Below are 20230 nucleotides of genomic sequence, written 5' to 3' on the forward strand. Positions count from 1 at the left end.
TTCTCACGTTTCAGCTTGTGTAATTAAATAGAAATCAGACACGGAAAAAAAGCATTTTGCAAAGTAAAGTACAGGGAACCTTTCTTTCATTGTTTATGATTAAATGACTTTATACAATTTCAGATCTGCCATAAGAGCAGGAAATACTTACATTTCATCAATCTGGTGGCTGTTTTTCCAAGGTCAACAGCTGACTTTTTGAATCAACAGAATGGAACTTCCGTTGTCTCTTTATTCAAAATGCCCACATGCAAAAATAAAACTTCACAAAACAAAACAGTAACACAGACATCTGTATAATCTTTGAGGAATTATGTTTTTCATGAATAAGTAATTTCTAATGCAAAACCCCTACACAAATGAGATCACTTTCAACTCTCATGTCAAACTAACATACCCAGCAAAATTGACATAAGAAACCAAACATCAACATAGTGTTCATTTGACTGTGCATGCCATCATAGACAGCAAAAGAACATTTGCACAGCAAGTAAAGTAGTGCACATAAAAAAAAAAGGTGCTGAACTAGAGAAGACACCAACAGTGTTTTGTACAGGAGTGACTGGCTGATCAACTATTTTTCACTCTAGAATAATTCTGCCTGCTGAATTAAAATTAACTCACAACACTTCAATTAAAAATATGGGAAAAAGGGAATGTTGGTCACTTTATGTTGGTCTACGATACTCTGATTTGCTAAAAAGCATGAAGTCACCGTCCAAGGTAGCGATGCCGACATCTTTCTTCAAAGCTGGGAGGAGAAACAATACCAGCGTCAGACTAATTCACCATAACCTTCAACTGTCCTGTAAACAGAGGTACCTTCATAAGTCGAGTCTTTGTGAAGCACTTCAAGCGTTCACGTTTTGGTAGTGAACATGGGTGTCATGTGGGTACCTCGTGCTGCTCTTTGGAGATGCGACCCCAGAGCTGCACAAGCTGTGCTCCGGCCTGGGGCTCCAGCTCCTGCACAGTACAGAGGAACAGCAAGTCAGGCTCTTACCCTGGGTTTCTAGCATGGGGTGCCTCAAAACAGACTAAACATTATCGTTGCATCGTAAAAGGAACTTAATTGAGTCATTTTAACTGAAACGAACTAGAATGCCAGTAATCAAAGGGGTAATTAAACATGTTTGGCCATTCTATTCAGTATGGTATAGTAGGAGAAATGTCTCATCAGTGATCGTGTATAAATCTAATTCCTTTTTTGACCCAGGATACACTTTAGCTTTTGTGAGAAAACGTACATTCCCCTGCGAATGTTAATGGGTTCATCCAGTGAACAATCCTGACAGTTTCATCATATTAATTCCTTTGCCTTTTCCTGTAAATTGAATAAGCTCCAAGTTCATGAGTAATGACGTGGAATGCTGCATTGTTCCCACTTCCTGCAGGACAAAGAACAGCAGCCCAGAACAGCAGGCCAAAGCCTGCAGTAAGAAAAACCTCAGGATGCACAGAGCGACAAGTGGATAGAGTCTTCGTGTACACAGCACTTCTTTGCAGAAATCAGAGCCCCAGAAATAGCTCAGCCCTGAAAACACATCGGAAAGATGCTGGAGTTCAAAGCTACACAACGGCCACAACAATGAACTTCAAGAGACTCGCCCTTACATGCCCTGGTCTACAGTCACGTGCGCGTGCGAAGGCCTCCATTCGCCGAGGTCGCAGGATGGCCTCGTGCTCAGCTGGGCTTTAAGATCTGCCTGTGCCTTCAGAAGGCATGTGAATGGTTTACTGCTGAGCATCAGCAATGACACACACGCACAGCATACGTACAAGACCGTTGTATGGATCACAATGCTGCCAGTGAAACATCAGTGAGCTTCCTACATGGAAACCAACCAATGCCAGCTGTCCTCATCTGCAGACCTTCTGAGCTCTACATCATGCATACCATTATTATAGCTTCTGTGACGCATTATAACAAGGCCACTAGGCAAACAACGATTTGCTGGACCATTACTGACTGCACAGCCAGTGTGAGGGGTTTGGATCAAGACCTGATCAACAGATACACACAAAAATTTTCAAATTTACAGATCTTAATAGAGCAGATTTAATAATTTAAAACACACACACACACACACACACACACACACACACACACACACACACACACACACACACACACAGAAAGAAAGAGAACTGATGTGGGCTCGGCAGACAATCACTAAATCTGGTCAGGTCTTATGTCAGCATTTGTACATTGCTGGAAGAGTATAACTGATCCTAGACCAGCACACATCAGCCACTGTCTATATATCCTGCTCATGCATAAGCCCACCTGTCCATCTCGGCTGATCTGAACTCTCTTGTTGTCATTCCAGGGGTTGAGTACTTGGTGGGTCAGCGGGAAGGGGAGGTTGTCTTTCCGGATCCACTCCACATTGAAGACCCCTCCCAGCCCCGAGGAACCCCAGTCCAGACACTGCTCTGGGCTGATCTCAGAGCTCATCCTAGCATAGCCCTGAATGAGAGGCAGGAGGAAGGAGGGATGGGAAACATAGGAAGAGAGAAAAATGATGGAGGGAGTGAATGATTGACAGAGAGAGAAATTCACCCAAATCTGCAAACATGTAGCTTGGAAATACAAAAACCACCCAGAAGTTGTTCAAATTGAGTAATACTGTGACAACTGGCATCTACCCAGAGTCCTTGGGCCCACCTGGAAGTGTCCAGAACCCTGCACGGAGAAGATGAGGAAGACCGCGTCGCTTTCCCGGAACGCCCGGTTCAGCTTGGGCTCGTTGCTGGGCGTGGTGGACCAGATGCCCCTCTGCTGAGACAGCTCGATGTTCCTCAGGTTACTGCTCTTCATGATGAAGTAACGCACCGGCACAGCAGACCGAGGCAACAGCAACTTGGAGCACTAGGGCGCAACAAATGTTACGGGATTATAATTGGCACAGTTAATCCAAAACATAACACAGGTTCTCAAAATTTCACTTTTCTTCCTAATTATGTCAAAATTAGAAAGATAAATGTGGTTAACAAAGGCTCAAAATTGCAGTGAAATACAGTTTCCAGAAAAACAGGACGTTCGGTCAGAGAGCTTTCATCACCTGTGCAAACACAGTGCTTCTGAATTTCTAGGAGAAGCAACTAGTTTATATGAAAAAAACGTATATGGTTAAAACATTTATTCCATGGGATTCCAAAGCTCAGAGAGTGTAGATCAGTTCTTTTTCTCTAAATTTCTGAACCTCATTGCTACCAAAACAACAAATGGCAATGCAAACAGATAAGACCCTCAAAATGTCTCATCTCTGGAAACAACAAATACTTAATGGTGTTCTAACAAAGCATCAGTAAGCCTTCTCTCAGTTTCTCCAATTTAATGCCGATTACATGTTTTGCAAGTAATACAGTAGGCTCCCGGAGTAATACATGAGGATGATCGTTCTTTTCATGCCATTTCTTTTAGTGTCTGTGTTGATAAATTTACAGGAAGCACATCTACATTGGTTCTACAGTACCGCAGTAACATGTATGATGTTTTTGTCTCAACTCTAGATTAGTGGAAGATCCTTAAAAATTTACATGGCCTCTGCATCATCCTGGAGGATTCTGAAGTGTTTAAGTGTACACACACACACACACACACACACACATATTCATTCTATCTTCCTGCATTCAGAAGAAATGTAGCTAATGTGTGTATTGGTTTAATCGCTGCACAAGATGAAGCCCACCCCAGCTGAAGGAGAGGTGAAATCGAAAGCTCCTCGCTCTGAGGTGGAGGAGGGACTAGCAGAGAGGTTCAGACTGAGGTTGTCCAGCTTCCCACACACACGGTCATCTGCAGAGCGCTTGGAGTGGAAACCGCTCTTATCCCTGTCGCTCTTAGGCTGCGATGGGGCAGGCGACTGTCCTGGGGCCCTGGGGAAACACTGCTGACTAAATTGCAAAGTCAAGTCAGCCAAATGTCATTTTGCACAAAGGGAAATCTTTGGGGGCAAAAGCATGCATATCTGAAAGTTTCTTTTAAATATCCAAAACAATTTATCCTTCTAAATAACAAGTAAACATCCTTAATGAGAATTCGCTCTTCTTGAGCGCCTGGGAGGTCCCCGTGGAGGTGCGTGCCTGTCTGTGGTGGGGCTCCTCTTGGCCACCTCTGTATCCGCCGCGCTCCTGCGGCTGCCGGTGCTCCTCCAGGACGAGGTCTGCAGGGGCTCGTTGGGTGACATGGGTTTGGGTCTCTGGCCGATGCCCGTGGGCTGCTGCAGGGAGACGGCTTGCTCCTCGGCCGACAGCACCGAGACCAGCGCCCGCAGGGTGGCCTCATCCAGCTGGGAACACGGCCTGGAGGGGAAGCGGATGCGCCGAAGGAACAGACTCTGCCATCGCTGCCTGAACTGGAACACCAGCTCTGCCATCTTAGCAGGGGAGGGGGAGGGGCAGCATACAAACAGTTATCATGAAGTTGATTACATGCATGCTGCAGGCCTTCTGAGTGCTCATAATGAGAACATAATGAAGCGGTCAAGAGAGTAACGAAAAATAATGACGTGTCACGGAGGGGAAAAAAATAAGCATTTTAGAGCAAAAACATCTTGTGTTCTAGAGAGTGTGTGTGTGCGCGCGTGCGCGTGTGTGTGTGTCACTGGTACAGTTTAAAAAAAGCAAGAAGAAATAAAATAAAATAAAATAAAAAAATCCTTTATCCTAAACTCCTGGTCAAGAGTGTAAAGAAGGAAAGAGAGAAGAAACAGAAGTCTCAGTGTGTGTGTGTGTGTGTGTGTGTGTGTGTACCTCTTGATCCAGTTTGAAGTTGAGCCATTCATCGATATTCACCTGCGCCAGGTGAACTGTAGAAGGATCTTCATTTTCACTGTCACTGCCCTCATTCATGGCATAGTCTGCTACTGTCAACACACACACACACACCCCGCTTCATTTAATATCACCTTTGCACCATAGAAAACACAAGACTAGTTTAAGGTAAATACCCAACTAAACACAATCCAATTAAGCCAATTTAAATTTAATGAATGTAGTGGAGGCACATTTGTTGAGATTTATAAGTATGGAAAATCTATCAAATATGTGGCCAAAAATTCAGTATGAATCTGCTCTCTTAAAGCATTTTCTGTAACAGATGCATGGTTAAAACACAGGTAAACACAGTTAAACAGAGTTGTGTTATGTCGGCGTCTGCTCATAGTGAGCTACCTCTGGGCAGGGCGGGCTCCTGCAGAGCAGTACTGGGTAGCTTGGCACAGCCTCCGAACACAGCCACGGTGAGGGGAGTGACCACTGTGCCACACCGCACGCTGGCAATCCTGTGTGCCCGTGTCATCTCGTCATAAATCAGCCAATCGGTGGGCAGGGACTGGACTGCTGCTGCCTGGGCGTTGGCTGGAGGGATCTGAGAATGGTACGGAACAGATTGGAGGGGGAAGTAGTGTGATTACACACATGCACACACGCGCGTACATAAAACAAACCAAAACAGTCTTTGTATGGCGTTATACACAAATTCTTATTAACCCCATAGGTCCAGAGTTAATCTATGTTACTATAATTAACATACAGCTCTCTCCATGTATCTGTTTACATAATATATATATTCTACTTACATTACTACAGTATTACATGCTGTACATCACCACCTGTGGTTAAAGGTTAATCTGAGGTTTATCCCTGAAAGTAAAACGTGTTTGTTTCTACATGCACAACCCGCCACTTGGTTGAGAGGGGCAGCAGGGCTTCTTCTGCCTGGCCGTGGTGTCACTGACCTTCTTGTACTGGGGCTGGCTGAGGACAGAGGTGTGGTGGAAGCGGACCTTCTTCTCCTTGGCCCCGGCCAGCGTCAGCCGCTCCCTGTCCACGTGCACCAGGCTGGGGTACATGCCTGCCACCAGCGCAGCCTTCACCACCGCCCAGTTCTCAGAGTTCAGGTTGACGTCGCGGATATCACCGCCGCCCCGGGCACGCACGAAGCCTGTGGAACACGGTGCGCGAAGTTCAGGCTCCTGAGCTGTGTGGCGCGACTGTGTTGCTGCGTATTATGGCTTGCTTCATTACAACAACGGCTGGAAGCAGGCAAGCTGTGCTCCTCCACGCGTGCAGGTTAAGTTTTAGCGCTGTAACACACCTGACCACGCTTGTGAATTCTGTGATATGTTGGTAAAACAGGACATACCCTGGACGGGGTCCGACACTGCTCTATAGCGCTGTTGTTAAGTTAACAGTTGTTATTACCCATGACACACTACTGCATCAGGAATGGACTTCATCTGTCCACTCAGGAGATCGTGAACATGATTTATAGTGTAGATTTATAGTATAATGTTTTTTCCTGTTTGCTCTTTTTTGGTTGTGCTTTTGTGTGTGCTGTGCTTGTAGGAGCAAGAGCGTTGGAGTGCAGAGGCTGTACCTAGAGCCCGGAGCTGGCCCAGCAGCTGGGTGCGCATGCCAATAATCATCTCCATGGTGGCCTGGGACAGGAAGTTCTTCTCACAGAAAGACCTCTCCCAGCCATCGTTGCGGGCTTTCTGCCATGCCTGTCACGTGACATCACAGGAGTCAAAGGTTAGATGTGGTAGGCAACAAAAACAAAACAAGCCTATGGAGGAGCTTATGCAGATTTGTGGTTTTACGGACAAGATTAAGCAACGTCGTGGCTGAAACTGTAATGCTACTCCTGAGTGGCTGCTGAAAACCCTCCTTAATCAAGGCACAGACCTAATCTGGCTCTCTGGAGTCAGCCTATAGCCGACTAATCAGCACATTAACAGCAGATAAACCAGGGACCACTTTGTTGACCCTTTTGATATTCAGGTTTGTTCTGCGAGTCCCGTAGAACTGAATTAAGAGCCTCTCGTTTAAAGACACCCCCAGCTATCTTCCAGCAGATGGCGCCATCGCTTTGTGCCAATGAGTGCCACATAATTACCCCGCAAGTTCTAGTCCCCAGTACCTGAAAGGCCCGGAGCAGCGCCATGTGGTCACTGAAGGTGTTGGCAGCGAAGCGTCTCCTGCATAGCATGGCAGCCCGTTTCTGTGAGGCCTGAGCAGGCAGGACGAATGGGTCCCTGTAGGCCAGCGTGCAGGCGATGGTGAGGATGGGGTCCAAGCACTTCAGCACCACAGCACACAGAACCATCTTGCCCAGGTGCGGCTCCACGGGCATGTCGGCCAGGTGGTAGCCCAGCTCTGTCAGGTCCTCCCATGCATCCATGGCGTCTATGGTCTGGACAGGAGCATATAGACAGTACTTAATGGCCTTTTTGGGGCCATTTTTCAGGACAGTATTGCTACTTACAATTTATAATAATTGCCAGGTTTGGTCCATTTTAGAAGTTGTAGTCCACATAGTGCAAAGCATCCAACAAGCAGAATTACAAACTTTACTTGTCTCTACTTGAAAAAAAAAAACATTTTTTTTTTTTAAATACTACTCATAGAATAAATTTAACTATCATAATAGTAAAATAACAAAGGAAAAAAATAATTGCTGCATGTAATTAAAATAGCAGTTTTTGTGATCAGAAAGCTAAATTATTCAAAAACCTGATTAAATCATTCAGTGTCATAGGTTTCCAGGCCTTTTTAATTGACAGCTACCATACTGCATTGAGGGGCCTCTTGGTTTATAGTCTTTACACCTTTTAAAGCCCATCCAGGTTAGGAGACCTTCTTAATTTTAAGGGATGTTAGATCAGGCATGATCTAAATTAAATCCAGTAATTTTGGACCACATTGGATCACATTTTCATATTATTTTCATCTGAAAACAGACCTGAACCAGGTCATCACGCACTGTGCCCACCAGTGGACACAGCTTGCTCTGGGCTCTGGTGTTAGCAAGCTGGAGCAAAGCAAAACGTGGCCCGGAGCTCTGCAGGACTGGAACGGGAACCGCTGTTCTAGAAGCACTTTGGCAGCGACTGACTTTGTAACAAAGGGCCGATCAGTACAGCAGTCATTGCTGTACTATGTTCTGATGGAGGCTCTGATGTATGGGCGGTCATGTTCGAAGGTGTCACCTTAAGCATCTGCACAGCATTCTTCACTGTGACCAGGTGGGGAGGCTCGGGGGCCTTGGCCAGGAACTCTGCAATGGAGCAGTTAATAGGGGCCAGGAGCTTGGTGTGGAGACACAGTTCCTGTCAGTCAGACAGAGGGAGAGAGAACAAGTGGGAGGGAAGGGACAAGTGCCAGAGAGAGTACGAAGTGGAGAGAGGAGAGAGAGAAGGAGTGAGAGGAAAGGGGGAGGGAAAATAAAACAGTGAAGAGTGACAGTGAAAGAGTGTAAAAAGAAAATGATGAATGTCCACATGCATGCTGTAGGAGTGTGAAATCCTCCCCAACCCGCCCCCCGCCCAGTGTGTGTGGCTGTACCTGCAGTGGCATTCTCAGTAGCTGAGGGACCTGGTGCTCCAGCATGTTGTGGAAGCGCAGCCTGCTGAACAGGTGGAAGCACACCCCCGGCCTGCAGCGCCCGGCCCTAGCACACCAAACAAGTCAGTGAAGCTAACTGAGAAGCGTACCCTGCACGCTTAGCAAGTGAGTGTTGAGCTCCATTATTGTATCACAAGGTCTAATTGCAGGAGAAAAAAAAAAAAAAAAAAAAAAAAAAAGGCGGCTTCTTGTCTGAATCGTTTCCATGTTTAAATAAAGTTTATCAAATGTGATTATTGCTATGAACATGCATGACATGAAAGGTTTTGTACCTTCCCTTACGCTGCAGCGCACTTGCTTTCGAAATCCACACCATCTTCAGCATGGTAACATGGTTCAAGGCATCGAACGCTTTCTGTCACAAATGAATCAAAAGAGAAACTCATGGGATGTCACATAACATGGGAAGCTGCCCATAATCTCACAATATTTAAAAAGTTACCTCTTTAACTTTTCCAGAGTCAATGACAAAGACGACATCGTTGATGGTGATGCTCGTCTCGGCGATGTTGGTGGAGAGGATCTTGAAGATGGCAGTAAAAAGCAGAAATCACTGAGTTCAGATACAGTAAGAAAACAAACAAAAACAAACACAGCAAAAATCTGCTGTCAGACAATGCCGAAAACTACACTCACAATTTTGCGAGCTCCGTTTGAAGTTGGTTTCAAAACCTTCCTCTGATCTGAGGTCTGCATGTTGGAGTGCAATGTGAACACTTGGTACCTGAGGGTTCACAAACAAAACAAATTAAAACTTCTTAACAGCCAAAGTTTATCCGTCATATTTGACCATGTTTAAGTTTTGCAAAACAGAAACCGCAGTTCAATTCATTTTGCTGCTAAAAGTGGCACTGACTGGTGACGGCAACAAAATTCAACAGGCCTGTGCTGATGCTCTGCAAATCTCTTATCTTCAAATAGAACGCGGTCTCGCAGTCCGACGATCTCGTCATAGCCTGGTAAAAATATCAAAATCGCACCTAAGGACAAAGAAAAGCAACCCATGTTTAGATTAATTTTTTTATAGCACTGTAGCACCGGGTACAAAGACTACAGATGCACAATACATTGTGTCCCAACCATCATCAACTGTATAAGAATCTCACCCCAAGGGTTCACCAGTGTGCTTGCATATGTTGCAAGGCATGTTAAAATCGCAACAGAGTACTTCTGTCCTAACAACGCAGCCCAAAGCTGAACATATTTTATGCAAGAGCTGGTCAAATTTAGCACATTTATCCGTTAGGGTAATATAGGGTAATACAGCTGATGCTTCTACCTCACTTAAAAAAAAATTATATTTTTAACCCTTTTGACTCCAAGGATCCAGCTGTGGGTGCAAACTAATTTCTCACCCTTGTAACTATATTCCTTTCATGTTAATTTCAGTGTCGCTACTGAATAATGGACAACAGTAATTGTATAATATGGCTCAAGATTAATATCTAAATAATAAACCCAGAGGTTAACATGCTGAAAAAAAAGTCTTTCTGTGGCACACGTGAACTAGATTTCCATGTTCTTAGGAACAGGGATAAAAGGAAAAACTCAGTGTTGGTCCATTCTCAGCTCCATCCCTGTCCCTCACCATCATCTGAGCTCTGGCAGATCCTATGGAGCAGGTGCATGATGAGGTCCAGGTCCACCTTCTCATCGTCAAAGCTGTGGTGGTAGGCCTTCAGCAGCTCCTGGTCCTCTGCGCTCAGCTCACTGCTGCTCGCCTGCACCAGGCTCGACTCGTCCAGCTGCCCCGCCTCCAGGGAGGAGCTGCAAGGGCACAGCACCACTGCCTACTCCCAGCCTCCATTATGGCTCAAAAGCCAAAACTGCCCTGCAAATTCTATGCAGCCACACCTGACTCAGTTCAGAAAAAGCTCAATAATGAGCTGGTGACCTGGTGTGCCAGAGCAGAAACATCTGAAAGCCCCTGCACCTCCACATGCTGAACAGGCACCAAGTATGAGTGTCTACTCCATATAATTTAAGTTGAGCAGTGTTCCACTTTGGTATTGGAGATCTACCATCCAACACACATGGCTCTGATATTCACTGCTGTTCCTGAAGGATTTGATAAAACAGGTGCGTTATGGTGGAACTGCCCGGCAGGGCTGTAGGCCTCCAGGACTGGAAATGGTCACTCCTGTTTTAGACCATTCAATGTGGACTATGTGTTTGACATGCAGCACTGGAATTGATTCCAATACCTTCATTGTCTTGTCATCAACAAAGCTCATAGGATGCGTGTTAATTACACTGTAATTTGTCCGTTTGTGCTTACATGTGTGACTCCAGGAGATCTGCTGCTTCTGTCTGCTTGAAGTGTCTGGCCCAGTCAAGGGCAGTCCTGATAAAAGTGACAAAGGGAGTATGCAGCTATTTAGGTAGTACACCACAATGTTATTGCCTTGGTCAAAAAAATTAAGGAAACACTTTTCCTTTTCACAGATTCAAGTGTAATGCTAATCAGAAATCATTCATTGGAGCTCGATGAACTAACTTTTATATCTTTTCACATATAAAATTGTGTACTACTTTGAGAACAAAAGCAAACTCTCCAATAATTGCCAGTTCAGATCCAGCAGGACACCTGTGTTAGGTACTGACCACACTATTTGGGAAATGAGCACAAATCAAAGGTCGAAGGAAACTAAGCTGTGCTGGCTGAGGATTGGACCCTGTGCTCACCAGCTGTTGGAGGCCTTGACGTGCACACTTGCCCCCATGCTGAGGAGCTGCTCCATCTGGCCAGTGAAACCCCTCCCAGCAGCCACCATCAGTGCAGTGGCACTCGTCTCACTGTGCCTGTAGTCAACTGAGACACGCAGAGAGAAATGAGACAAAAGCTATTATTGTGAAGGTAGTGAAAACTGTTGTGAAGTTGAGATCCTTCATCAGATGTGCAAACAAATTGCTTACACACACACACTCTCTCTCTCTCTCTCTGTGTCTCTCTCTCCAAGTGATAAATTTAATAGGTACACCCACTTTGAGAAGACAAACTGACTGAGGTGTCTGAATGGGGTGTGAAAGCACGTACTGCTGATATTTTCATTGAGAATGAGGTTGAAGAGCTGAACGAATGCGTCGGTGTCCTGCTCCAGGAAGACGCTCGAGATGCAGGAGTCCATTTCCTTCATTAGCCACGGCTCTAATGTCGTCACATCCTTCTCACTCTGCACACAGCACAATAATACAAGTCTGTGTGATCACAGTATCACCCGAAACCACCTTCACAGAACACTTACACTTAAACTTAACACCCTAATCTTAATCCATCATTCTGCCTAATTTAGATTAATGTCTAACCTTAATCATTCATTCTCCAGCACCTAATGCATGACAGTATGTCATCAGAAAAACTGCTTTGCAGCTCTGTTAATCAAGATCAGAGCTGCCCAACTCTGGTCCATTACACTGACCAGTCTGCAGGGTGTGGTTCCAACCCTAACCTGACACCAAATTTGGTAAAGTCAAGGCTTTCCATAGCCTCAGACCCAGAAATGAACTCCGCAGGAGGGTGAACCTCTAGGACTACGGCACTTCTGATTTAGATCTTACCACATGGTGGACCATAGATCAGAGCTCACGATCTGAGGTGTACAGATGTAGAATTACCAGCTGGCTGAAGACGCTGTCTCCCCCGTCATCGAGCAGTTCATTCTCCTGCAAGATGCGGATGGGAAGCCTGTCCCGCTGACACTTGGGCTGAGACAACCCCGCTTTCAGCTCACACCACTCTGTCAGAGATGTCTGCTGCCTCTCCTCTGAGACATACAGAATACACAGTTGGGGCACATAATGGAATCAGTCCAAAGCCACAGCAGTGTTCATCTGCAGTGAAGGCCACAACTAAACTCACCTATTTGCATCTCCTTCTCATACTTGCACATATCTTTGTTTGAGTAGCCTGTGGTCCGCAAGATGTCCTCAAGAAAAAGCTGTTTAACTTCATGTGGCTGTCCTTTGACTGAAAGGAAATATATATCCCAGTACGTTCATTCAATTAACATTACACTTGAATCTGTGACAATTTCAAAAGGAAAATTAGTCTTGTCTTTTCCATTAATTTGATTGTCTTTTCCATTAAACAATTTGTAATTTTTGCTTAGTGGTGTTTACTGGGTGAGACATATAATACTTCATATAGACAGGTGTAACAGGCAGTCAGTCATTTCATTAGTCATCTGGTCACTCACTGTAGATGATGGGGCAGTCGCCAAAGTATCTGATAAAGAGATTGATGTCGAGGGCAGCGCTAGACAGGATTAGCTTCAGGGAGGGCATCTTCTGCAGCATGTCCCGCAGCTTGATCAGGAGAAAATCTGTCAGGCCATCTCGCTCATGGACCTCGTCCTGGAACAACGGGATGTTTTTTTTTGTGAGGGCAAAGTAGTACATCTGCCATTTTAGTTATGACATTTGGCAGACGATCTTTAGCCAGAGTGACAGTACGTGTGCTCCTTAAGTTTAAATAGATTTAATTATGACAGTAAGTGTTCTAATTAAACCTATGACATTTGGGTGCTGCTAGCTACAGGAGAAATTACCTCACAAAATGTTGTGACTTCACATATGGTGTGGTGTTAACCAAAAACACATGTTCTATCAAATGAAATTACAGTGTAACATTATGATATGGCGTTATGTAAAAAAGAACCACATGCATGTAGCTACACAAAAACACAACTTTCATGTAACTAATCTGTAATTAATATTTCAAGCAAGATAGAGCAGTGCCATTTAAGGAGTAATGCAAGGAGAAAGAAATGCAATGGAACACTTAAGAAGAGCCCCATAATGCAATGCATTACTTTCAGCTCCACATGAAGGTCACAGGGTGAATTCTAAGTGCACTGAAAGTTTTGTAGAATTCTATTTGTTATCTGATTAAATCACTCTTCTGAAAAGATGTCTGAGAAGTTGTGCTGGGGGCCTACTCAGTGGTACAAGCTCTCAACACAGTTTTACACTGGGGGCTCTTCTGCTCACCCAGAATTAGTGCAACATTGTGCAAGATTGTGGGTCCATACCATACAACAAGTGCTAGAAATGATTGAGTGCAAGGAGGATCCTTTCAAAGGTTCATCAAAGCCAAATTACTACAGTCTTCCAATATTTCAATATTAATTGTAATGTGCGTTTTACCACAATCACGTGTGTGACAGTGGAGAGGGTGGCATCTCCAGCCATTAGGGTCCTCAGAAGCACACCACTTGTACAGAAGGTCAGCAAAGTTTTGGGAGAAACTCTAGAGAAGGGAACAGAAGATCATCATTCACAAATTGCATGTGAAAAACCAAACTAACTAACCAACCAAGCCACCCAGAGATGAAGAGGTAGTCAAAATTGCAGTGAAATAAACAAGGTTTCCAGAGAAACATGACATTTCAGACAGCTGAAGTTCTAGGAGGTGAGACGAGTTTCAATGTCAATGTTTATATCATAACATTCATTCTTTGGGGTTCTAAAGTTCTGAAAATGTAGATGGGTTCTTTTTCCTGAAGTTTCCTAACTTCATTACATCATTAACGCAATGTCCATTAGCATTAAATTGCTTTGACACTGGAAATCCTTAATTCTGATGGTTCAAAGGTGTTCAATGAGCCAATCAGCAAGTGTCCTCTTAGTTTCTCCAATGTGCAGCTGATTACATCTCTTTTGAGAAAACCAGTAGACAACTATTGAAGTAGTGCATGAATAGTGGTAAGAAACTAAGAAATTTACATGCATCACATCCAAAGCTGTTGCAGGATACACAGTACCACAATTATTATCTGACTAATCATTTGTCTCATTCTTGATGCGCATGTCTTTAATATTTTATCTCGCCTGCAGGAGACAGAGGAGGCTCTTTAAAAGGGGATGCAGCGTTTTTCATCCTGTAGGTTTTCTGCAGTGTATATTATTAACCACTGCTTTATTTGTAGGATGAGAAGTGAGCACTAAAGGAATTTTTGTCGTCATTCTTTACAGATCAGTACATCCGTTTTCTGAACAGCTACACATGAGTTAAGGCATTATCCAGGACTTCCTGATGCCTTATATTCCTCCAAGCCAACTTGATAATTTCAGCTTGCCTCACAAATTACTGCCCAATAATGTAACATATTATTTTACACACTTCGGAGAAATACAAGCAATTTAAATTGGTAATTATTAATACTTTTTTAAAAGGTTACTTTCCACACTGACTGTATTTGTCGCCACAACACCTACTGCGAGCATTTGGATGCACACATTTTAAGATCTTTCCTGGAGCTGATCTACACCCCACCTGCTCTCCAGGCGGATCTGGTAGCCAACTGTCTGGCCAACAGTCTCGCCTCTCTCCGCGGCCACGCGCTCGGCTACGGCAATGGCTGCCAGTCTCCTGGGCTGTGTGCAGAAGATCCGGCAAGGAATTCCCTTACGGCTGCAGTCATCCAGCAGGAACTGTGGGATCTAGGAAAAAGGACACAGGCTGGTTTGTGTCTGGATGCATATTCCTGCATAGTTCTGTTTGCTTAAGATGTGGCCATCAATCAATAATGTGAAATACATTTTAATCACTGCTCCAGTATTTTCTACAGGGTGTTATAATTCAATACAAGAGAATTCTTCACTCTAAAACACACATGTGCCCAGCAATGATAAATAAGTACTGGCAAATGGCAATTATGGAGAAACTGTTGGCAGAACCTGAAAAGCAATGTTAACTTTTATTAATTTTGAAATAAAGCATATAAATGCTGTTAGCACTTTTGAAGCAAGAGGAGCAACCACAGCGCCAGCTCTGTGCGCTCACTACAGCCTCACCTGGGTGGTCTTGCCCGAGCCTGTCTCGCCCACGACCAGCACCACCTGATTCTCTTTGATGGTCGCCACAATCTCCTCATGGCGCTCAAAGACTGGAAGGGCCCGTCGAAAGCATTCAAGATCAGACGAGCCTCTCCTCTGGGGCACCTGGGGTATGCCATTATTTAATCTCCCACTGGTTCTGTTCTTGTCTCGATTGCTATCTGAAGGCAGAGAACAAACAAACCAAAATGACCTACCACATAAAATCATCATCACAGGATCACTTAAAACTCTGGATGTGTTTCTCAAATAGTTCCTAAACTGTGGAAGAGTGTTCCAGAGAATATTCCTCATGTACATTTTTACCCTTTGAAAGTCATTTATCATCTCCAAGCACATGTAAAGCACTTTGAGGTTTTGTGCTATATAGATAAATTATTAGCAGTCTGCATAGAATCTCAAAGATTGTAAAAGACAACATAACGATGTCCCATCATAACTATGTCCCATCACATCACATCTCAGTAAAAACAATAGTAAAAATGGAAACAGGGGGTGTTCACCTCCAGTTTCTAGGGAAATAGACTGGCCTCTCTTCATGCGTGGGAGCAGATCAGTGCGCTCTTTATTGGTGATAGGAAACATTTGCAGCAAGCTTCGCACCACATACTTGGAATTGTGGGTAAGGTCAAAGGTCATAATGGACCGGGCCTTCTGTGAGCCATCCTTCTTCCATATAGTAAGGAAGCGGTGTGATCCTTTTCTTGAAGGACATAAGCACATGTGCACCTGGTATTCAACACCTTTTGTGCAAACAAGCACACATACTGGTGCAGATGGTTTCTATCTGTATGAAAGCAAGGAAAAAACAACACACTTACCCTCTGCTTTTTGAAATGTACCCCAAGGACTGAGCAAGACGGTGTACAAAAGCCCTCTCTGAGCTAGTAAACGAGGAAGGAAACTCCAACTCTGTAAAACAGAATCCTAAGTCTTAGCCATCAACAGAAAGACTAGTAAAGAGTGAGGTTGCTGTCCCCTTAAGATAAAATCTTGTTACGTTTGCACGCACCTTTCTCATCACTGTAATGGAACCTCTCCAGTGATATGTTCACGGAAATTTTAACTTCTTCATCAATCCTGATGTCTTTCAGCCCTTTTGCTTTCAGGGACCGAGGCTGCTTAACTGAAGTCATGTATGCTTTCTGGGAGGTGGAATTCATTTGGAACATGATGCTTTATCATGGAGAACAGAAAGAGGTTTTGATGTGAACAACCTGACATCTGAACCATAGGGCTGAACAATTGAAAGTCATGGATTAGAAGTTCCTGCCATGCGAAATCACTGGGGTTTAATATCCCATGTCACAGGCACAGATAAAATACGGTTAGTCTTTCTTTCTGTTTTAATAGAATGTATATTTGAAAAAGGTCAGATTAATTTTCTGAGGTTGCGTTTTACACCAATCCAGAACTGGACTATTTGGACATTAACCTTCCTCCTGGAAATCTAACAAACCCGATTAGCAGGTGCTGGTGTTGTAGACGGCGGTGGAACAACACTGCTCAGAAGACAGAACTGCATTTGGAGAGTTAGTCAATACGTGTTAGGGAAAAAGCAGATTAATACAAAACAAACTTCTAGAAAATCTAAAAAACAGATTATGTAGCTAATCAGATAGCTAACCTAGCTCTAGTAAAACTGATATTCGTGTATACATGAAAACCGTGATTAAGATGGGTTAGGATCTTAATTTAGTCTTTTTTTTTTTTTACTAAACCTGAACCATAACCGAAAATAAATAATTATTGGACCAACTGAAAGTTTTAAACCAACCTATCTGAAACCCTGTCACGATAAAATTAACATTTAAGTGCGCTTGTGAGAAATTATCCTTGGTGGTTAGCAAGCTAGGTGGCTTGCTAGCTAGGAAGGCAACCTCTAAAGTTAAAAAGCTATTAGCGTTATCTTAGCTAACATGTTTACCTAGCATTACTAACTGGTTAGCTACCAACTTAGCTAAGCAAGATTTTTGATAGCGTTAACCGAACTGAAATCGCATTTCTAAACAAATTAGCTGTCTTGTCCGTGTAGCCAAAACTTAATTAGATGCATTTCTATAAACGCCTAGAAATGTGCATCAAGGCCAGTACAGCCCTACTTCGTAATTTTTAACGTTACTGGATAAATAACTAATTAGCTAGCCAGTCTAAATAGTCACACAATAATGACACATTAGCTAGCTAAGGTATTTATATCCAGTGCTATTGTTTAAATGAGGTAGGCTAGCTGTTCAAATCTGATTACACAGCAAGCTTTTATCTTGTACCAGCTTGTAAAAATAACCAACATTTGCGCCACGGACGCATTCGTTATTGGAAACACTGAGACAGTTAGAACAGCCAAATAAGGAAGAGCTACACTCGGCGTCAGTGGACTAAGGTTCATTACTTACTGTCTGTTGTGAATATTGTGTGTATAGATAGTGTCCAACTAGTTTGACACCGCAAACTCCAGGCGCTGCCTCGAAGACTATCTCTTCCTATTGAAGAGCCAATAAAGCCCGAAGACGCTGCTGTATTGCGCCGCGGAACACAGCCAGTCACATCGCAAACGAGGAGCTTGGCGCAAACTGCAAATGTCTAAGAGATTCCTGCTTGTTCTGTCATATTTGACCCATTTGAAAGTTACAAACAATGTAATATAACCTTAACCTTATTTATGGGAAAATTGCTTTTGCAAATTAAAAAAAAAAAAGTTATGATTTTTATTAGCATTTTTATAATTCCAGTGTTTTTGTGGACAGCTTTTATGTTTGGGTCAAATTTGACCCACGATTAAAAAACTGCTAGATTTCAATGCCTGGGAATATTTTCTTTTCTGTTCCTCAAACACACACAGAAGCACTCAGACATTCTTTACCTTGATTTACAAGAATATTCTTTCTCTCTCTCTCTCTCTCTCTCTCTCTCTCTCTCTCTCTCTCTCTCTCTCATATATTGGTATATTGCAGCTTCATGGTCTGCCCATCAGTTACTCTTCAGCAACCCCTGTAATTTAGAAGATGAGCACACAGAAAACATACTACCTACACTAACTAACAGTGCTAACTGGCTTTGGACATAATATTCTGAAAGCAGTGAGGCAGATATTGAGGCAAAAGATAATAATAAAGGAGGAAGATAATAGAATATAAGTCCTCCTGATGAGTCATCTGTGAGGGACACATCTGCCTATGCAACAAGGCCAGTGCAGGAAATGTATCTGCAGAAAACACACACTAACACTGAGGTCATCATGTAGGAAGCAGTGTAAATATGATGACCTTATTTTGACAGAACAAGTAAAAGAGTAACAGTACATTTACAGAACATTAAAAGTGCCTCTTAATTAATTTGAACATTTTTTGCATATTAAATGACAGTGTTATTAAAATGCTACAGTTTTTTAGAATATATATGCTATATCAGTTTGACTTGTAACATCATGAATATTCTTTTTCAACAAAATATGGGGCTTCATTCCCAAAAGCAGCCTCATGTCAACATAGGCCACCCTCCTAGCGTCCATGTCCCCATGCTTTCTCTGTCTCGCGTGTTTTACTTTACTTCCTTGATGTGGTTCCGTTCCTTGGTTTCGTTTTCTCCGACCCTCATGATTTGCACCCGTGTCTTGTTTAACGTTCATTAGACCATGTTTTTAAGCCCTGTGTTACTTTCGTCTTGTAGTTGATCGTTGGGAAGTCATGTTTTCGTAGGTCCTAGCCATGTGTTAATTCTAGCCGCCGTTTATAATTCCAGATTGTTCGTGGTTTCTAGCCTTCGTTTACCCTCGCGTCTTTGTTATACCCTCATCCCCTGTTTGTCATCGTGTGTTTTGTTTCATTTAGTTAATCATGCATTCCCGGACTCTTCGTATTGTCTCACTGACCCTGGACTGTTAAAACGACTACGACTCTGAATTTGTCCATAATAAATCTCGCTCCGCTGACAGCTCACCGTTGCACCTCCAAGGTTGTGGCGTCTTTGGAGCTACAATTTCACTTCATGGAACACGGGCAATCAAATTGCAACAGGGAACTTGGCACCAGTTCAAATACTGCATTTTTAAAAAATTTATTACCGAGGTTTTAACTGCAGTGCGTTTGGGTTTTCGACAGAACCCCATGCTGGCTCACCATTAACAGCGCAGGCTACTGTCCTGGTGAACATTCGCTCGCGACTAACCTTTTTAGTTTGATTTAAATTAGCCAGGTCGCCACCTTGTCTTGGTATCTGGCTTTACATTTGTCTTTGGATTGTTTACTATGTAATTTGAACCCCAACCTCTTATTCCAGAACATTAAAAAAACAAATTATGGTCAATCGATATATTTAGCTGAGAATGTGTGTATGGGGTATTGTCTCACTTTTAAACATACATTTTAGGTAGGCTATGTATCAAATGTAACTAAGCCTTCCAGGCTGTTATCAGTTATACAATCATATCAGACATATCAGTTGTACATCAGTAATTGTAATTAAAAGACTGAACAAACAAAATAGATTCCTGTACCACTGAGTAGTCTGTATGGCCTCAAAGATTTTGCTTCTTATGCTGTTATCAGCAGTAATGGAAAATACAGTACTGGGAGCAGGGAGTTATGGTGAGGTCTTTTATTCTAGTGCAGATGTTGCCTCTCAGACTGCCTTGCAGGAATACTTAGGTTTGTATGGTAGATGAGGCGTGCAGTAAACTTTGTGTAACATGAAGCGGATGAATCAGGAGCTACTTTCAATTTTATTATATTTTACTTTATCTACTTTTAGACAATATATAAGACAAAGTGTCCTTAAAGCTAGCTATTGTTCGTTTTGTCTGAGTGAAAAATGAGCTACATTCATGTGAGGCTGGACAGTTATTAAAACCTCTGGGGTGGGTAAAGACGTTGACTGATAGAACAAAACCTTTTTGCAGGCTTCCTGTGTTGTTTTGCTTAGTTTCAGAGCAAAGAAGGGTAGTCCTAACAGCCTGAGAAGCTGGTAAATAAGACTTTTATAA

General features: G+C 43.2%; 1 protein-coding gene across 4 annotated transcripts; it reads right to left on the minus strand.

Annotated features, from left to right (window-relative positions):
• Nucleotides 1-195: 195 nt before the first annotated feature.
• LOC113587181 (3'-5' RNA helicase YTHDC2) lies at nt 196-17765 on the minus strand. Of its 4 annotated transcripts, none has more exons than XR_004776180.1 (31): nt 17646-17765; nt 16262-16425; nt 16071-16161; nt 15753-15952; nt 15208-15410; nt 14687-14853; nt 13558-13660; nt 12609-12765; nt 12272-12379; nt 12028-12176; nt 11450-11585; nt 11098-11224; nt 10691-10756; nt 10001-10179; nt 9296-9392; nt 9049-9136; nt 8855-8935; nt 8685-8767; nt 8353-8458; nt 7998-8117; nt 6929-7201; nt 6386-6512; nt 5745-5950; nt 5179-5374; nt 4759-4868; nt 4090-4382; nt 3696-3882; nt 2669-2872; nt 2288-2470; nt 823-966; nt 196-751 (listed from the first exon to the last, which is right to left on the minus strand). XR_004776180.1 is itself a non-coding variant. In XM_035527190.1 (31 exons), the coding sequence occupies exons 2-31, from the start codon at nt 16419-16421 to the stop codon at nt 746-748; spliced, it is 4278 nt and encodes a 1425-aa protein (XP_035383083.1). In that variant the 5' UTR covers nt 16422-16425; nt 17646-17764; the 3' UTR covers nt 196-745. The 4 variants fall into 4 exon arrangements, 2 of the variants coding, with proteins under 2 accessions (XP_035383083.1, XP_035383082.1); XR_004776179.1 differs by having other exon boundaries at nt 4759-4871; XM_035527190.1 differs by having other exon boundaries at nt 898-966; nt 4759-4871; nt 17646-17764.
• Nucleotides 17766-20230: the final 2465 nt, after the last annotated feature.

The sequence above is a fragment of the Electrophorus electricus genome, chromosome 6 (genome assembly GCF_013358815.1).
Source record: "Electrophorus electricus isolate fEleEle1 chromosome 6, fEleEle1.pri, whole genome shotgun sequence".
In the NCBI taxonomy this organism is placed as follows: domain Eukaryota; kingdom Metazoa; phylum Chordata; class Actinopteri; order Gymnotiformes; family Gymnotidae; genus Electrophorus; species Electrophorus electricus.

Coding starts and splice junctions, on each gene's coding strand:
- LOC113587181 (XM_035527189.1), bottom strand. CDS start 16,421: ATGTTCCAAATGAATTCCACCTCCCAGAAAGCATACATGACTTCAGTT. Junction 2,471..2,668: donor AGGGTTCTGGACACTTCCAG/GTGGGCCCAAGG, acceptor CCTCTCATTCAG/GGCTATGCTAGGATGAGCTC. Junction 967..2,287: donor AGATCAGCCGAGATGGACAG/GTGGGCTTATGC, acceptor TGTACTGTGCAG/GAGCTGGAGCCCCAGGCCGG.